General features: G+C 49.7%; 2 protein-coding genes across 4 annotated transcripts; both read right to left on the bottom strand.

Moving 5' to 3' along the window:
- Nucleotides 1-1,975: 1,975 nt before the first annotated feature.
- On the bottom strand, nt 1,976-5,577 carry CORT (cortistatin). Of its 2 annotated transcripts, none has more exons than XM_085509788.1 (2): nt 5,273-5,577; nt 1,976-2,278 (listed from the first exon to the last, which is right to left on the bottom strand). In XM_085509788.1, exons 1-2 carry the CDS (start codon nt 5,372-5,374, stop codon nt 2,075-2,077), a joined length of 306 nt encoding a protein of 101 aa, XP_085365914.1. In that variant the 5' UTR covers nt 5,375-5,577; the 3' UTR covers nt 1,976-2,074. The 2 variants fall into 2 exon arrangements, with proteins under 2 accessions (XP_085365914.1, XP_085365913.1); XM_085509787.1 differs by lacking the exon at nt 5,273-5,577 and adding an exon at nt 2,859-3,173.
- Nucleotides 5,578-12,093: 6,516 nt separating this feature from the next.
- On the bottom strand, nt 12,094-19,095 carry SRM (spermidine synthase). 2 transcript variants are annotated; one of them, XM_085509773.1, is made up of 10 exons: nt 19,030-19,095; nt 18,467-18,530; nt 17,900-17,970; nt 17,124-17,321; nt 16,927-17,019; nt 15,773-15,926; nt 14,940-15,023; nt 14,440-14,585; nt 13,803-13,925; nt 12,094-13,241 (listed from the first exon to the last, which is right to left on the bottom strand). In XM_085509773.1, the coding sequence occupies exons 2-10, from the start codon at nt 18,513-18,515 to the stop codon at nt 13,224-13,226; spliced, it is 936 nt and encodes a 311-aa protein (XP_085365899.1). In that variant the 5' UTR covers nt 18,516-18,530; nt 19,030-19,095; the 3' UTR covers nt 12,094-13,223. The 2 variants fall into 2 exon arrangements, with proteins under 2 accessions (XP_085365899.1, XP_015738191.3); XM_015882705.3 differs by lacking the exons at nt 17,900-17,970; nt 18,467-18,530; nt 19,030-19,095 and adding an exon at nt 17,322-17,768 and having other exon boundaries at nt 17,124-17,244.
- Between the last annotated feature and the right edge of the window lie 129 nt (nt 19,096-19,224).

Raw genomic sequence — 19,224 nt, 5'->3', positions numbered from 1 at the left:
CAAACTGACTTACCACGGAAACTGCGGAATCACATCCAACTCAAACACTGATTTTAGCACTGATGAAAGAAGCTGCCTCAACTGCGCTGGCCCCTGTCCACAGCACGTGCACTGGCGATGCAGGCTTCCTGCTTGGTGCTCAGCCAGCCTGCCTCTGTTTGCATTAGGAGCCATCTGCAGGGATGAAAGAAGAGCTCAACTTCCAACTTGACTTGTAAGGTTGAGGGTAGCCTGACCACTCTCTCCTCCAGGAACCATTAAATAATACAGCCTGCACAGCTTGCTGTGCTGCAGGGTTTCTCCTTTTCATTGCACAGTCTTGAACATTATTATCACAGACAAGATTCGATGGTAGATAATAAGACCATTCCTGCAAGAATACTCCCAAGGTCTTGGTCTCATGATGCAACACAAGCCTTAACAACAATAACAGCCATAACTGGCTCTTCCATGGCACTTATCACTTACATACTTTGAGAAAAAATGGTACACAAGGGCTATCGTGCACATTTTAAAGACAAAAATACTGAGGTATTCAAAGGGTGGTAATAATAACCCACGAATGCTATCAGCAAAGCGAGGCATAGAATCAGGTCTCCTGCATCCCAGCTGGGTGCTTCAGGCAACACAGCTGGAAAGCTCCATATCCCATTACCCAGACACTGAGTCACTGAGTTCCCCCAGCAAGGATCTTATTTTTCATTATGGAATGAAAAATAAAACAAACCATGGGGCTCGAGCCTCTCCTGTAAGCCAGGCACAGCCAGAAATTCTGATGGCAAACGAGGCAGTGAAAATGCAGCCTGACACACAACAAAATGGCATAAGCCAGCCAGCATACCTGGGTGTGGAGCACTGCACCACTTGTTATTCAGGAAGAGCAGGGGAGTTGGGAGCACTATTTTGACCAGAAGAAAACAGGCTGGCTAATGATAAGCCCAAAATGCTGCTGTTCAGTTGAGAAACCTCATGGCCACTGGCACCCAGAAACAAGATGTAAAGGCTCAATACCAAACCAGGGCTAACAGCTGCCTTCTAGCTGTGGCCACCCCGGCCCTGCTGACAGGCTCTGTAACTTGTAGGTGGAGCCTGCTGCTTTGTGTGACCATTCCTAGAGATGTAGCAGCTCCCAAACTCAAACTGTTACTGTTAAAAAATGAAAGTAACCAGCGAATCTGAACTGCTTTCCCCTCCCCAGAAGTATTCCTGCAAATCAGACCCATGCGTGCAAGACCACGGCCTCAGAGGCCTCCTATAAGTAAATACCTGTGTTAGACTCAAACGTGTCTACATTTCTAACCTCCACCCTGCCTTTCAGTTCTAAAACAGGGGTTCAGACAACATAAATAAAGCAGCAGCCCTCACTGCTGTGGGGCTGTAAAGGGCACCCAAGGAGAGAAGCAGCAGAAATCAGGAGTTCCTTGGGTTTTTAAAACAAGGTGATGGGATACCAAGAAGCTGTAAGAGAAGCAGGGCTGAGTCTGGACTGGGTTTCCTCCAGACACACAAAGAGCACCCAGAGAGCTGCTCTGGAAATAACCTGGTGTTACAGCAATGGCAGGACAAGGTCAGATCTGCCTTGTAGCCCCCAGCCATCCCGTTCCACAACCCTGCAGCCAGAGCCTCGATGGAGGCAGGCATGAGGGATGGGAGCGCTCTCACCACCAGGCCCAAACCCCTTTGTGGCACAAGCACAGCCTGCATGTGGAGCATACCCCACCACAGCAGGGCTGCACACACCCACCTGAACCCTCGGGTTACAGAAGCAGCTCATGAGTCCCACGGATCGGGATAAAACACCCCCTGCTCTCCCAGGCACCATCACAGTTGCAAAGCCCTGTTCCAAAATGGCCGCCCCTCTTCATGGCCGCCGCACAAGATGGCGGCCGCACAAGATGGCCGCCACCCCACAGCCCCGCCCACCCACCCCCGAGGCCAGGGCCCGGGTCGTGCAGAGGCAGACACGAGTCCCCGAGGTACCATGCTTTATTCTCAGGTGTGCAGGAGGACAGGGGAGGAGCTGAGGGGACGGGGTGTGTGTTGACAGGGAGCCCGGCGGCCCGGCAGGGCGGCACTAGCAGGAGGTGAAGGTTTTCCAGAAGAAGTTTTTACAGGGCGCCTTGCGGTCCCGCTGTGAGAGCTGGGCCAGCCGCCCCAGCACCGCCCGCTCCTCCTCCAGCTTTCCTTCCTCCTCCAGGTCCGGGGAGGCCACGTCTGAGTTCTCCAACAGCCCCGCCAGCATCTTCAGCAGGGCGTCCCTGCGCAGCTTGGTCTGCTCCTGTGGGCACAGAGCAGGGATGGTGACAGCCCCAGGCAGCCCCTATGTCCCCTTCCCACCATCATCCTCACTTACATCCTTCATCTTCCTCCAGCTCAGCCAACAGAACTACAGGAAGCATACATGCATTGTTGTAACAGAAAGGGCCACTACCAAATAGGCACAAATGAGTGAAGTCATTCAGTCATCAGAGGAGACAGGCAGTCTGTATTTTTGTATTGCAGTGGCCTGACCCTGGGGGAAAGCAGAAGGAAAATGGTGTTCTGCTCCATCCCTTTGCCATAAAACTTTGGGAAGAGAGCAGGCTCAGGTCTGGAGCTTAAGGGATTTCCATCAGGACCAAGAATCACAGAGCCATTTGAGTTGGGAGGGAGCCCTAAAGGCCACCTGGTCCCACTGCCCTGCAGTGCACAGGGACACCCACAGCTCCATCAGTGCTCAAAGATGCTCCAGCCTGACCTGGATGCCTGCAGGGATGGGGCACCACCTCCTCTATGAGCAGCCTGTACCAGTGCCTCGCTGCCCTTAGTGTAACAACAGCTGTGAGCTATGTTGTTTCTATGCCACACATCGTGCAAACCTGAGGAATTCCCTCTTGCTTGAGCATTCCTGGCCCCTGTGACCCTTCAGCAGAAACAGCTGGCAGTGAGTAAAGTGGGATAGATGGTCTGACAGGAACAGATGCTGCCTTCCATGCAGATGAATCTTGGAAGTGGATTTGTACATTGCTTCTCACAAATGCCATCTTTATTGCTGGAACGCTGTAGGTACCCGTTGGCTCTGTCAGCAGCAGCCTCCACCAAGGTGAGCAGCTCAGAAGATAGATGAACAAAGGCCGAAGCAATTATACTGATTTTCCTTGACAGAACGCTTATGGATATTTTTGAAGTATTTCTTAGCTCTAATTACTACGCCTGTTTCCACACACACAGAAATTAGATGCTGTGTTTGGAGCAGAAGAACAGATAGAAGCCAGTTTGTGTCCTTTCCAACTCCTGGTCCTGCACAGAAGGTATCTCCAGCCTCAGGAAGATGGGCTGGGACTTGGGCACTCAGCAAAATGCACCTCCTAGGTCATCTCCTCCTCCTAAACCACTTCATTGCTGTAAGTGCTCTGTTTTGAACTAACCTGCTCCACAGATGAGCCCTGCGATGTTAAGAGCCATCTGCTAAGGATTCAGCTCCTTAGTGAAGAGAAATGGAATAGCTATACTAAAACCTCAGGAGATAAACCTCTCCAAACTCAGGGGTGGGAAGGCAGAGCTCAGCCTGCTGCCAGAGGATTGTTCCTCACGCATGATCAGCTGCGGCTGTTAGTGAAATGAGGCAGCTCTTCCCCCGCACTAATCCATCGCTAACAACCTTTCTGTTTATAGCTGTTCCTGAGATGAAGAAGAGTCTTTGGAAGCAGATTTGAGCACTGGAGGGTCGTGGCAGACCTTTGGGTTGGCACTCAGCTCCCTGCATTGCTTCCACCAGCAATCAGCACACGCAAATCTTTCTTTTGCACTATTATGGCTTTCCATGGTTGATTATGTATGGAATCGTGCTTTTCTTCATATTTAGGCCATTTGTCTGAGTTGTGATGGCAGATATCACTATGTAAACATCTAACAATTTTTGTAGGCTACTCTATGGAGAATAATTCCACTTTGACAAATATTGAATCACTGTTTTATAAGAAACTATGTAGAAGGTTCATAATACTTGAAGGCATTTTTACCAGAGCCTTACTGATCTATTCTACACAACTCGTTCCATTTTCCCCCAGCAGCTGACATGTCCACCAGATAAGAGTTCACTTTTTAAGTGCTGGATTTGCTACTGCAAGAACATACAGCTGGAAGTTCAGAAGGGTTAATCCCAGGCAGCTGCAGAAGCCCTGATCTCCAGCAGAAAGCCATTCCTAGCACCTCACACTGTATTTCTTTCTCACAGCCAGTTTTGCCGTTAATGGGATGTGAGAACACTTACAGCAGCAAGACACTGATGGATGAGCCGGAGCCAGCGCTGAGACAGAAAGAATGATATGGGTGTGCACAAAGGAGAAGTCAGTGCTTTTGAAAGCAACACAGGAATCCTTCACTTGTCTGGGTAGTGCCTGTCCAGGACTGAAATAAGAGCAGCACTACAGATAGAGCCGTGAACTGCAGCAGCACAGCGTTGTGTGACCGAACACAGCTCAGAGGAACGAGCAGGTGAGAAAACCGCGGGGCAAGGGCAGGCAGCACAGAGCACTCGCCTGCGATGATGTTCTGCTATTGCTTCCTACCTCTTTGGCCTCTCAGGGAAATAGTCCAGCAAGAAAAAAAGTTATTATAGTGCTGTAGCTATTATAACACTAGAGTTTTGCCAGTTGGTAGGATAATTATATTGCTATAATAAGTTCTGCCACTGCATAGAGCCTGTGCTGGTTCAGAGTGTAATTATTCTAGCAGAACTATGTCGGTATAACTCCCCCTGTGAATACTACTCTGGAAAAAGCAATTTTATTCTGATATAATTACTTCATTTATTATTCCTCTGTTACTTTCTTACTGAACCCATCTTTTAAACATTTGTCCTTCCCAGGAGTCCTATTTAAAATATCATCTCCCTTGATCATTTTACCAATTATGTATCTTTTCTCTCCATCCCTCCCTCCTACTCTGCTTCGTTCTCTCATGCTGTACTCCTTCAGCAGTCTTATTTTCTCCCTTCTCCCTCCTCCTGTCCACCCTATTTTCTATGCCAGTTTTTGCTTAGCTCAGACTTCACTTTTGCAGTCCTCTGGAGTCTGCTGTGGTACCTTTCCTAAATAAACTGGCTAATAAGCTGCACTAATTGCCCTGCTTCAGCAGCGTGTGAAGCTGAACTGCCTTGGAACACGCAGAGGTAGAAATGTTTACATCAGGTAAAACACAACTGCCCTTTTTATCCCTCCCCTGACGACTTCATCCTGCTCCTCCATGCTCCCATCCCACCCAGCTCCTGCACAGGGTGCATTATACTCACCCTACTGTTCTGTAACGCGAGTCTCTCTTCTCCAGGCAGCGCAGTGGCTCTCACGCTCCACACCAGCAGCAGAACAGACACTAGGCTGGCCACCAGCTGCATGATGCACAGGCTGTGACTACTGTGCTGAATTAGGAAGACTGGGAGAGGGAGCTGTTTCTGGGCTCTCTTCTCTCAGACAATGGCTGCAGCCCCTTTTATAGCCCTCCCCCTAGCCCAGTGGGTGACGCAAACAATTAAGTCTATATCAAAGGCAAATTAGACTTTGGAGAGGTTGTTAACACTTGGCTGCTTGAGTGGGATACTTCAGTGCCTCTGGGCTTTCCATGTGCCAGACCTGCAGAGAAAGCAAGGGTTTGGGATTCTCCAATAACACGCTGTTTCTTTACCCCCAATAATTGTAGGAAATGTCTGTGCCTCTTCCAGTTAGCTGAATTCTGCTTGGGAACATAACGCTGGCTGGAACAGGCCATCAGGTTTGCACCAACAACTGGCCAACACTGGGTGACACAGAAGGAAAAGGTTAAATTTTTGACCATCAGTACTAGGTATGAGCAGCTCAGACCCTCAGCCATTGTATCTAAACAGCTCTGGACTCGAGGGTTACTTGGATCCAGATCTCTGCATTTCATGATATATCTCATTACAGAATGCCAGTATGCCTGGTTTTCTTTTACAGTAAAATAGGGACACGGGTTGTAGCAATGCAATAACATCATGCCTTGCAAATGTATTTACAGCTACAAGGAGGCCAATTAGTAGTTACTGGTTTTTGGTTTTAGTATTGTTTCAGCGTGTCTTGAACCAATCCCAATGGTATGGATCAACACAGTGAGTTCTGACTAGGAGATGCTGGGTTTAAGTGTGTTAAAGGGGAAACAAACCACTGAACAACTGATTATAATTGGAGCTGTTCCATGTAGTGGGACTTCAGGAAGAAGCCTGCGATGTGTTGACATTGACTGCAGACTGCTTGGCATGTGTCCCTGCCTTCTTCTAATACCTGGTTAGCAGTAAGGAATGCTTCTCCCTTTGCACAAAATGTGATCCCAAAGTGAGACTGGTTTGGGGGCCAGCAGAAGGTGCTGTTTAAGCACGGCTGCCTGCTTTCCTTTGCCCCTGTCACAGGATGGCATCCACTGTCTCATTCAGTTGAGATGCAGTGACTGAGCTAAGGATCCCATCTCACTTTCTCCAGAAGCATTTGCCTCAGGGCGAGCTCCATTCTGAACCAACCCCAACAGTCAAACGGTGTATTACCATCCTAAGTTAGCACATAAAAAAGCACAGAGATGTGACTTAGCCAGAAGGTTGCTGTGTTTTCATTCCCCACTTGCACTGCTCATCAGTGTCAAAGTTCTTGGGAAGAGCATGATGAGGCTCTGCCTGCAAACAATCCAAGTGCCAGCTACACAATCCCAGGTGATCTTAAGAGAGAAGACTCCATCTCACCCACACATCTTTCTAAAGAAGTACCTGATTCCCTCACCAAAAGTTACAAGGAAGAAGTTTTTCTAAGTGACAGGCACCTGTGGGGAATTAACCATCCAGCCATTTTCCTTAGAAACCTGTAACCTTATTGCTCCCCATCCCTCCTCGTGAGGGTTGGCTCCCATGCACCGGTTTCAGTTGAAACATTACCCGTTTCCTTTTAAACTCATCTTGCTAGTTTATCAGAATTGCTGCATTACCCTTCGTAATGGATTCTGTCAAACACTTCCCAGCCTGTCTGGGGCTCGAGACAGAGAGCAGCAAAGGAGCAGACTCCAGTGAGTAAAGCAAATCACAGGGACCTGCAAAATGACCCGCAGCCGATTTGCTCTGGGAGAGGAAAAATGGGAGAGTAGCAAATGGAGAAAGCACGCTTGGTTGCTCAAGAGGAACGAAGGGCATGTACCTGTGTGAGATGTGGCTGGGCTGACAGGCAAGCAGAAGGTGAATCCTGTACTGTTGCTTACAAGGCAGGACTAAACCTCATGGGCCAAGTAGCCCAAAAGCCAGACACAACAACAGCAGTGCAGCCAGGTCTCCGTGCTGGGGGCTGCTGAACCAAACTGCTTGTTCAAATAAATGTGGTTTTGCATGCCTACACCAGTTTGTCCTCAAGCTCTGATCCTCCTGCCCTTTTGCAGAGCCCCTGCCAGCTCCTGTAACATTATGCTGACAACCCCTTCCAAAGGAAGCAGGAAAACTCCACAGCAATACAATGTTCTTTATAGTAACAGGAAAGAAGTATCAACATGTTGCACCAGGATTGCTACTGTTCCCCATACCATCATACTGACTGGCTGACCTTAAGCTCACCCAAACTTCTCCTTTGCCAACCCTTAAATGCTTATCACTGCACAGGGAGGTTTAAGGCCTTCCCCTGCCATCCTCTTGACATCTACTCTCCCTCAGTTATCTGACTCACCCATTTACAAGTCCTTTCTCATTGATTTTCATTGACATTTTCTCCTGCCTGGAGCACTGTGAGTGGGTCGCTACCTCTTTACAATGAGGGCAGATCTGTCTGCAATCAGCATGTCAGAGAACACGTCCATCAGAGCCTGGTACAGGTGGGGATCCTCCAGATGGAAATTCAGCATAGAAAGTGGCTTGAAAAGGCCTAGGTAGGCACCAAAGCTCACAGAATTTGCTTACACAATTATAGCCAACATATCTTTTTGTGATAAAGGATGACCAAGTAATATGCACAGGGGATTTTGTCTTTGAAGGGGATCATTGCCCTCTTGTCAGCATGTCTATACAGCAGTGAAGGCATTACTGGAATACAAAATGGAACACAATGTCTGGCACCAAATGCCACATTAAAGGAATTAGATCATCTCTATTACTTTTCCTCTGTGAATATCTTTGCTGTCTTCTACCCATTTGTTGCCTGGTCTGAATTTGGATCATCAGGCATTTTGAAGCACACTGCAGAATTGCATCAGGCTTCCTGAACAGGTCCAGGTTCCCAAAGGTGGGACACTCATCTGCAGCCAAGGCAGAGTTGCAATACTTTTCATGTCACTGGAAGCCTTTCTGCTTGCCCTCAAGAGTCCCTAGCTGCAAAGGACAACGCAATAAATAAAGCAAAGCTCATCTGACAGTTGATAGCCTTACTGGAAGGGGAAACCAATTTGTCCATGGGCCTGAAATCACAGCTGATTTATCAGGCCAGGCTTGCAGTATTCCCTTACAGTGCAGTCCCCAAAGGACTCCACAAAGCATACAAGTGGCTGTGTCAGCCATGGCTTTCATCAGCTCTAATCTAACAGACCCAAGAAAGAGCGTGGGTTGGATCCTACAGCTCCCACTCATCTCTGATAAGAGCTGCAGAGCAGGTGCAGGGGGAGGAGGGGAACGCCACAGGGATGCTGCTGTCAGAGCACACATGACTACAAGCCCGTTACAGCTCTCAGGGGAGGCAGAGTGTGAGGAGCTGCGCTGCCTTTGACCTCAACAGGACTGCAGGAGGGCAGGCATAGTGCTTCAGTGGTACGCTCAAAACCTTTTATTTCAGTGTGCAGTGTAAAGTTAAAACACTTCAGGTTTGCCACTCAAAATCCTCTTCAAAAAACAACTACTTGCTCTGAGACACTTCAAAACACTCCAAGTTTTCCACTGAAAATGCTTTGCCCAGCTCCAAGCATGTCGGGCTGTGAAACAGACTAAGGATGCATGGGGTAACTACCGCCTCATGACACATGGACTGACCTCTGTTACACCAGACTCATCCCATCGGTGGCAAGGGATTCCTGAGGGACTGCATATGCTCTGTGCCTCATGGGAACTCAGGCAGAAACAGCTGGGCACTGACGTTAGCACACAGGGCTGAGCCTGCCAGGGATCGCTCGGCTGGGAGAGCCTCACACGGGGATTCACACACTTGAATTGAGGTTCTGGTTATTCCTCTCCTGCAGCTGAAGGGGGATGAAACACACACAAAGGTCATCACATACATCACCTCGCCCTTGTTGCTGGCAAGCAGGATCAGCTTGCTTAAGCAAATTCCCTCAGTGCTGTTCAGTACCAAGGAGAGGGCAGCCAGCTCCATGTTTCAATGTGGCTTTGCAGGCTGCAAACCACGGAGCTGCCGTTCCTGTCACTGACATCTTTCACATTCCTAATGATCCTCCTGCCTTCATCTGCTTCACATGTCGCTGTTCCGTAATTGAGATCCCCTGGCTCTAATTCCCCACCTCCTGCATATTTAAAAGCATTTAACCCCATCCTATACACAATCTTCACCGAGACTTCTCAGTACGTAACTTCATTAATTTCCTCATCTTACTTTTTAATGACGTTTTGTCTGACTTTGTCTAGACTGGAGCTGCTTTTTTATGCTTCTGTCCAAGCTTTCCCCTTTTTCTCCCCCCACCATTTTATCATAGAATCTGGCCTCTCCCTGAACTTGGTGGCATATATATGTTTTTTTTCTTTGACTGTTTGCTTATTGAGACTGTTGTTCTCTGATGCAAGATGAACTGTCATTCCTGCCTCAGCAATCCCTTGCTCCAGCCAAGCTCCATCAATAATTCAGCCAGGCCTTGATAACATTAGCTCTGGATGAATAAGACACTCATACCAATTAACTGGCTGAAAGGGCTCAAGAGATATGGGCAAGAGATTTCTCTTGTTTTTTTTTAAGCTCTTTTCTGAACTCTGAAAAATTGAGTTATTTTAATAAGTAAAGCACAGAGCAGAGAGTCTGATGGTTCAAAAGGCGCCAAGAGGCTGAAGGAATTGATGTGCTGAAGCCCATCAGGCTCTGTTACCTCATCTGACTCCACCTGCTCTCAGTGATACTGCATTGTGTGGTACATGGGACAAAGCCTGACCCTCTCCACGTAGCTCCCAGCTTAACAAGGTACAGAACATGACTGCAGCATGTCTAGACAAACAGCATCTTCGTGGATCTCTGCTTACGAGCAGCACTGCCTGACCAGCCTCAGGCAAAAGAAGCTAAGACTCCAGAGCAGTTACTCAAGCCTTTCAGTTGCCCCAACTGGAGACGCTGCAAAGACAGCTTTCAACATTCATGCTCAATTCAGCTGGAGATCCCATCATTTTTTCTCCTGTTAGGCATATCTCAAATTGTCAGCCTCCTTTTAATCTCTGGCATCCCAGTGTCACAGCATCCTGCAGCAGAACAGCTCACACCTTGTTATACCTACAGAAGGGATAATCACCTGCAGACACCCATTAGCTGACAGGTGACTGCCACAACAACTGCTTCTCTAGCAGTTATATGGCTTGCAGGCCTCACAGCAGTGCTTAACCAGTAAGTAAATGACTTTAAGAGTCCTAAATTGCTCAAAGCTGCTCCAACAGAAGCAGCTGTAGAAGCACAAATTCACATTCCCTCTTGCTGCATTGTTTGAATGCTTGATTCAAGCATGGATGTGTCTTCACCTATCGCAAGGCACTGCAGCACATAACTGCCTGTAAAGGACACTGATTGAAAACTACTCAAGTTGTTCACTGGACCTTATCTACGCACAGAACATGTGCATCTTAGATGGCAAACAGCCTCATCTCCCTGTTCTCACCACTGCTCACTCACTGAACTTTCTTGAGAGCTCAGAGAAACAGAAGGAAGAAGCAGTGTGGAAGCCAGGAACAGGTTGGAGGGAGTTCTTTTGCTCCTGGGCATTGTACTCACCGAGGGTGGGTGGGTGGAAGGCTTGAACTTGTTACCAGTTGGCAGCTGCTCTAAGGCCTTCCTGGATTGCAGTCTTAGTCTTGATCCGGCTCCAAGAGAGAGAAGGTGCTAGGGGTGGTTTCTGTCAAGGATGAAGGGCTGAATGGGGCTCAGGTCCCACAGCAATTGAAAAAGGAGTAGCTAGAGCTAGCCTCTATTATACTGATCTCTTAGTGATAAAAATACACAAGTAGAGCAGTGCCAACGCCTCTATGGCCTTCTATACAAGGACATATCTAACTAATCAGTAACTGCAGGGAAAAGAAGAGTTTCCCAGAAAATTAAATGACAAAACCAATGAAATTTTCTAGATACAACACAACTAAAACATTATCCACGTTGCTTTGCAGCTCAGCAGTGCTTCTGCAAACACTTACAGCTACAGAGAAGCTACACCGATACCTGCAGAGGAAGGGGCAAACCAGGAAAGAAGAGGGAAGTCTCATAAAGGAGGAAGCAGGAAGGTATTTGCTGACACCACTGAAACAGGCCTCTTGCTGTAGGCAGTCAGTGGCTGCACCATCTGTGCTGTTTGCAAGGTCACATTTATGGCAAAGCTCAATCCCAAACGTTGCAGAATGCTGCTCCTTCTGGTTTTCTCTCAACCAACCCAGATCTCCCTCAGGACTGGATGTTTTTTCCTTGATTCTCCTGATGCCACCTAGCGACTGTTCTCAGCCTGTTCAGCACCTGGGCTTCAGTGCATGGTTTCAGCCCTCAGAGCCACTCAGCTATTGCAAATTATGGACAGTGCAACCAAGTGGGGCCAGTGATTGACAGGAACTAAGCTGCGCTCACAGGGAGATGAGCAGATAGAGAACAGCTTAGAAATGTACAGCATAGGCAGCATTTGGACTAGGGAATAGCTGGAATAGAAGGTACAAGACTTGTGCAGTTCAGAGGATGACATAAGCTGGATCTACCACGCAGCCAGGTTACAGTACAAAGCAAGCAACAGGATCATTCTCCACAACTGACTTTTATGACATTAGTCAGCTCTAGAGACAAGGCAGACAGGAGGTCACACCAAGTAGCAAGTGCCCCCGGATGCTTCTGACAAGCACAGCAAACTTTCAGACGCCGTCACCACTCCCACACTCCCCCCAAAGAAATACACCAACCCACACTGATGTCACCTTAACCAGAGCCGAGTGTTTAATTGATTGCAAGGGAGTGACAACTGCACAGCGGTTGTGCTGGGAAGATCCCCATTGCACAGTGGTGGCACGGAGACTTTAAACCAGAAGTAGATGTGGAGGAAGATCCATCTCACAACACGGTAAAACAAAAAACAGCTTACACATCTGGGGATTCTGGGGGCTGCGTTAGAAGTAATGATGCCTCCTAACGACTAGCAAATACCCAGGCCTGAGGCACCTCAGCAAGACTGAGATGAGATTTGTCAGCACAACTGCCTCCCCAGCATCAGTACTTAACAGCAGGCAATGGATCTAAGGTTTGCTTTTTGTCTTTTTTTATATATATATTTATATTTATACTTTTATATATAAAGCGCCTATCACCTGATTGATAAACATTCTTTGGAACCATTCTGATGGCAGGGGTAAGAACAGGAGTCAGCCTGTTAGTACCTCACCATTTCTGTTTCCAACCAATTGAAAAAAAAAAAGCCACAAGACTTTGCTGCCAGCCTGGCACGCTGGCGTTTAATACTGCTACTCCATCAGGGTTGGAGGGAGACTTATTGTGAATGGCAACAGTTTGCACTGTGACTTCTCCAGCTGTGCTGCTGAACAGCGCGGGCATCACAGCAGGGCAGTGGGATGTGAAGGCTCAGACCCGTTACCAGTCAAAACGTCTCAGCAGCAGGGAGCTCCTATTAGGAGAGAGCAAGCTAACTTTGTGCACAAAGCTCTCGCTCTCTGTGCTTAAGGCCGAGTCAGTGAACCTCCTGGACTCTTCCCAAGTTTCAGAAGATCACCAGACAGAAATACACGTCAGTTATAAATATATCGTTGTCAGTTGGGTGGAGGCAAATTTAGAGTGGGTAAAAAGAGGAGAGGAAGGAAGAAGACATCTTACATTTCCAGTACTGCAAACAACGGTTTTGACCTCACGCAATAAGTCACTGGACCTTTTCAATAGTCTTATCTGGGTTATGACACATCAAAGGGAATGTTGGCTGGCAAGGGGTTAAACAATCCCACACAGTGGAGAGCAAATCTGTAGTCTGCTAGGAAGGTCCCCACATCACTGATGATCTCAGGGTCCAACTTGAAGGGAAGAAGTAGCTTCTCAGTCTCACACATCACTCAGGGCCTGGCAACAGCCAAGAAAAAAAACAGACAAGTGTGAGGATGGACAAATCCAGCACTCCTTAACAGACAGATGGCCCTGAAACACCCACAACACGTGCCCTTGTCCCTACGATGCTCTGAGGATGCGCTCTGCTAGAACCTGCAGTTAGGAGATGAAGGACTTCAAGAAGGCAGACTGAACTACACCAGACCATCCTTTCCATATCCTCTGGTTTGCACTAGAAACCACAACCATAGTTTTTTTCTTAAATCTAAGACCTTTGAAGCTTTCCAATGAGAAACACCAGTTCTGCAGGCTCTCGGACTCATTTATGGTAGGATAAATAGGAGTGATCTGCCATCAAGACCTGGGACATCAACCCAAATAATAGCTCCAAACTAAACTCCCGTCTTACCACACTGACTCATCCACTGCCATGTCATACAAAATGCCACCCTGCTCCAACTTGCCCAGAGAAGCCTCCAGGGCTGCAGGAAATCCTCAAGTTTGTATATTCCCAGCCCTGTCAAAGGAAAGTGATATCTCACCCTGCAGGAGGAGAAGCAGCACAGCCCGACTTACCTTCCGTGCAAACTCTGGCAGGATGAAAGCTGCCCGGTGAATGTCAGAGTTGTAGTATTTCAGACTCCTCTCCTCTACTTGTTGCTGTGAAAGTTGCTGCACAGGCTCTCGGAAATTTGTGTTCTGCAATAAAGAAACCAGGTAGTTCTGTAGCATTTGGGAAGCAAGCACAGTGCTGCACAATGGGCAGCCTGATTCGTGGCAGAGAACCAAAAGGACTCACAGGAAAACAGATGATTTTCTGTTCTAGTATGATGTCAAAGGTTCTGTGCAGCTCCAGCCTCAAGGGCTGGAGTTAACACGCCGTACCTTGTGTGACTAGCCCTTATTCAGATGTCTGCCTATGAGGTCAGACTGCATGTAAGCCATGTGCCAGACAAAGCTGTCAGACTGTGCCCAAACACCCCAGAATCAAGGCGTTTGCTTTTCAGAGCAGAATCAGCATCTGTGTTCGTTCAGCACAGTGCAAGCTGCCACTGCCCCAGATCAACTAAATACAGCAGCAGAAGCGCTGCCTGCTCCCCCAACAACAGTGGCAGGCCTGGGACCAGAAGAAGCCCAGAGGCCCCGAAGCTGAGGCAGGCTCTGCAGTACTCTCAGGGAGCAGAAAGGAGAACTTTAGGTGACTGAAACTCACTGGGTTCTTGCTGCAGAGCATGAAGCCAATCTGCCCGCTGGGATATGTAGGGATGGTGCAATAGGCGTATTCCACAACAGGGAACAGAGACTTGCAGAACTGACGCATCTCCTTAATGAGATCCAGGTGCAGCCACTGGCACTCACCTACAGGGAGAAAGCAAGACAGGATGCAAAGTGAGAGCTGCCCCTTTTCTCTGCACAGGCCTGTGCCAAGTTAACAGCAGCTCCAAGTCCAAACCTGCTCTATTCCAGACAGCTCATGTAGTTTCAGAGGTGAGATAAGACCACTACGCCAGTTTTATACTATGTGCAGTCCAGCACTTAATGAACTGACGTATATGGATCAAAACCACTGCCATACCTGGGAGCTAGAATAGATTTAATGCCCTATGTCACAGCTAAAAATCAATGTTTCCCCCTGCATCATGTCTCCCCTCTGAGACTCATGCTCAGCAGGCACTGATTTGGCATCAGCTTCTACCTAGAGCTCATCCTCACCTTGGCAGCAAAGAATCCCATCTTCTCGCAGGGCTGTCTTCATCAGCTGGTAGTAGGATTCCTTGAATAAGCTTTCTGCAGGACCTGTAAGGAAAGTACAGAGGTATGTCCAGAGAGAGGCTCAGAAAGTAGACTTCTAGTTATTGGAATGCTCGGGCTGTACGAGGTCTGCACTGGCATCAGGCAGTTCAAGCAGCTTTTCAGTGCTGACAAAGCAGAGCTGTGAGCCTGGGGTTCAGCCTACACCTCGCATAACAAAACCACCAAGACTTCAGCTTCCCTCAATAGCAACCCCAGGATCTTTACCAGAGAGCCCTGGCAGCTGCTTCTTGCTCAAGTTTTGTTCAAATCAAACTTCTGCTCCAATCTGCCTTTTATAGGTGTCTCTGTGCTGACTCCAGCAAGATTAAGGGAAACTCAGGCACCATAAACACATTTTTCCTTCTGTGCCCCAGATCTCACCTTCAGAAATGCAGCTCTGTCTTTAGGCTGCAGATCCACCAACAGCACATGAGCCACTGGGTTCATATGCAAAGCTGTCTTTGCCAGCCTGATGCTGTATTTCCCATGGGATCACTGGACTCAAGGATCAACTCCCTGCCAGAAGCAATAGCAGCTGCAATTGAATTTCGAGGAGAGAAATGTGACAGCTGCCTTGAAGCCTCATTAATACAATTTTCTGGTCTTCATCCATCTCTACCAAAACAACCACGTCAATGACAGAGTTTCCCCTTGAAGAAGAATCTGGGCAGGCCAGCATTACTTCCAGAAGGCAGCCACAGAGAAAAGCAGAAGTGTGGAAAGTAGTGCCCTTTTATGGATGGGATTCTTACCCATGGGGTCAGATGAGTCCGTGATAATCACATCAAAGGCTTCCTGATTCTGTTTCATAAACTCAAAACCATCTCCGACGTGCAGGGTGAGTTTAGCACTGGAATATCCCACTGCCATCCCAGGGAGGTATTTCTTAGATACCTGGATCACATCCTGCAACACAGAGAGCACGAGTGGGTCAGAGGGGGCTGTGAGGAGCTGCTTTCCAGGCCACTGTGCAGCTGCAGTGCTATGACTCATTTCCTTCCATGCCTTCAGCACAAATCGCACTCTAACTGGATCCTCAAGAGCTGTCAGCATCCTCAGCCAACACTCAGCCCTTTCCTATGGCCTCAGGGTTCATTGACACTGTGTGTCTGTGCCAAACTCAACAAGAGGAACTTGCAGCTTCAAAAGCTCCCTGAGGAGCAAAGAGAATCTGACTGCAGACTGACTGCGCTGTGCTCCTTCTTCCTGAGGACATCACTTGCAGAGGTGATCTCCGTTTATTTATTTTTTCCTTTTAAACAAGACCACAGCAGCAGGTTTATAGAAGCAACGTGGGAAACATCCCCATCTCTGCTCTGGAGTCATTATATACAGCCTCAACAGGAAATATGCTTTCTGTTTGAAACTGCTACAAACCACGCACTACGTGAGACAGTCTGAGCCCAAGCAGCAGCACTGGGCACCTCCAGCTTCCTGTAAAGAATAGAGACAAGAACTGCTCTGCTGTCAGGACTAAGCACATGTGTTGGCAGACAGGTCTGGGGGCTCCCACAGCAGCATCTCCCATTTATAGCACAGCCTCACCTTCTAATAAAGTTATGTTACCTCCTCAAAGTAAAACATCAGAGCAAACTGACCGAGGAGAAAACTGACGGAAACAAATCCCCTTCCTTATTTCCTGCTTAACAAAGAGCCCATATTCCTCCGGCAAGGGGATGGTGCTGCTACACATCAGGGGACGGGGAAAGCAGCTCCTCCAGGAACCGGGAGAGCCAGCGCCGGCCTGGAAGGGGCTCAGCCATTGGCGAGCAGGAGGCAGCGAGCAGCTGCCACGTCGCAAGGCGAGGAGTGAGGAGCGGCGTCAGCGCTCGGGGCTGTCACGGGGCGGCAGGTGAAGCTCGGCCGGGGGATGCTGGCGGGCAGCGCTGCCCTGAGCCCCACGCACCTCATCGATCTCGCACTGCACCACGGACTCCACGGTGGGGTGTTTCACCACCTCTCGCAACACTCCGCCGTCACCGCCGCCGATGATGAGAACCTGGGGCGGGAGAGGAGGGAAGGAGCCGGATGGGTACGAGGAGACACCAAGGAGAGGAACCGGGAGAGGTGCGGGAGTGAAGGAACCGACGGGAGCGGCCTCACCTTGCGAGGGTCCGGGTGGCTGCAGAGCGGCAGGTTGGCGATCATCTCCTGGTAGGAGAACTCGTCCCGCTCGGTGCATTGGATCACGCCGTCCAGGACCAGCACGTTGCCGTACGTGGTGCTGTGCAAAGCGAGCGGCACGTTCCAACCGGCCCCACGGCCGCGCTCCCCCCGCGCCCGGCCCCGCCCCGCGCCCACCTGCGGAACACGAGGATCTCCTGGTACCGGGACCGCTGGTGGTGCAGCAGCTCCTCCACCTGCAGCGACATGGCCTGGCCCGGCCACAGCCGGCACGTCTCGCGGAACCAGCCCTCGCGGATCAGCGCCGCCGCGCCGCGCTCCATCCCGGCCCCGCCACCCCACGCCGCCCCGCCGGGCCCGGCGCTGCCCGAACCCGAACCTTGAACCGAACCTTGAACCGAACCCTCGTGACCCGTTACCGAGCCCTTTACCCGGCCCAGCCCCGCCGGCTCCGCACCGAGCACACGGAGCTCAGGGCCCCACGCGCCGCCGCGCCCCGCCCCGCCCCCGCCGCGAGCGCGCGCGCCGCTGCGCTCCCATTGGCCGCCAGCCCAACGCAGCGCAACCATTGGATCGGAGACGCGTGACGTCAGCGCCAGCAGGGTAGTGCGGCCGGAGCACAGGGGCCACGTGCGGCGGCGCGCCAAGAGCTGCCAAAGAACAGAACTGAGCCGAACCGAACCGGACCGAACCGAACGGAATGGAACCGAACAGAACCGAACCGGAGCCGGACGGAGCGCGGGGTGCGGCGTTACCTGCAGCGGGGTGTCGGGGTGCCGGGCTGACTGCGGGGCGGGGGGCACTGAGCGGGTCCGCACGCGGGTGCCTGAAACAGAGCCCAGAGTTGAGCGTTACATAGGAATCAAGGAGTCATGGAGCAGTGAGCACTGAGCATTGGGGCTTTGGGCACAGCTCACACCCACTGCAGCAAAACCCATCGTCACACAATGTACATCTCATCACTGACACTGCGCCTTGTGTAAGGCCCGGCAGGAGACCTCAGCCACATCGGGTTTAATCCCTCTGGCCACCAATGGGTCTTTCATTGAGATTTACACAGCTCAGTTTGTTCAGTTATAGAGTCAGAAGTAGCAGAGCTGCCCAATGGAGCACAGCCCGTCCCATAGTGGCTAAAGCTGCTGTTCACATGCCTCAGTTCTAACGTGCAGCCAGGCTTTGTGAGGGTGACACGGGGGAAAAACCTTCCACTGTTCAGCAGATACAGGAAAAGACTGAACACAAACACGAACCCACCAGGCATCCTCAGCCCTTTACAAAGTGCAGCCCTGGGGCTGGGAGCAGACTGACCACTGCTCACTGACCTTGCAGCTCGCTGTCATTGCTCCAGCAGGTGAGTGTGGCATGGAACATCTTTAGGCTGAAACACTGGAGTAAAGACAAGGAATATGGGGACAAGCTGCACTGCTGAGTGACCAGTAACCCAGGAACAAAGTTGTACCAGCCCCTATTATGGGCTTATCCCTATTCTATGGTTCTATACAGCCCCAGAATGCTTAAGTTCTTTACCTCCATCCTAGGAGTGCTCCCAACTTTCAGCTGTGCATTCAGAGTAAGCTCAGCCACCCCTAAACCAAACCATGGGCTGGTACTCCTTGAACACAGGCATCAGGGTCACTCACTCTGAGTATTTACAACTATGAAACACCAGGGTAGCTGTGCCGACACCTGGCTGCCTCACAGAACCTCTCTGGCTTTCCTCAAGTCAATACTGTGCTCTGTTTTCTACATTCAAGCATTGCTGTCACTCTGTAACCATGTACTTTGTCTGATCTAAAAAGCACCTTAACCCTTATACACCTCCCCCCTCACCATCTTTACTCAGTAATACTAACCCTGCCAGGAACATTCTCATTTTTCATGTTACCTTGTCTTGCAAAAGACGAGCTGTGCAGTTCAATGTGTAAGCAAGGGCTCAGGTCAGCCTGGCCTTACTTCCTCCTCCGACTGCTGGGGTTTAAGTCACATCTACTGAATCTCTCAATTACTTTTGTGCTGGCTTCAGAGATGCCAAAGGGTTCCTCCATATCCACTTAAGCTTAATCTGACTGCATTTGAGGAC

Source organism: Coturnix japonica, chromosome 9 (genome assembly GCF_054131305.1).
Source record: "Coturnix japonica strain WE chromosome 9, WE-NBRP24, whole genome shotgun sequence".
NCBI classification, from domain to species: domain Eukaryota; kingdom Metazoa; phylum Chordata; class Aves; order Galliformes; family Phasianidae; genus Coturnix; species Coturnix japonica.
This window is presented reverse-complemented; position numbering and strand designations above follow the sequence as displayed.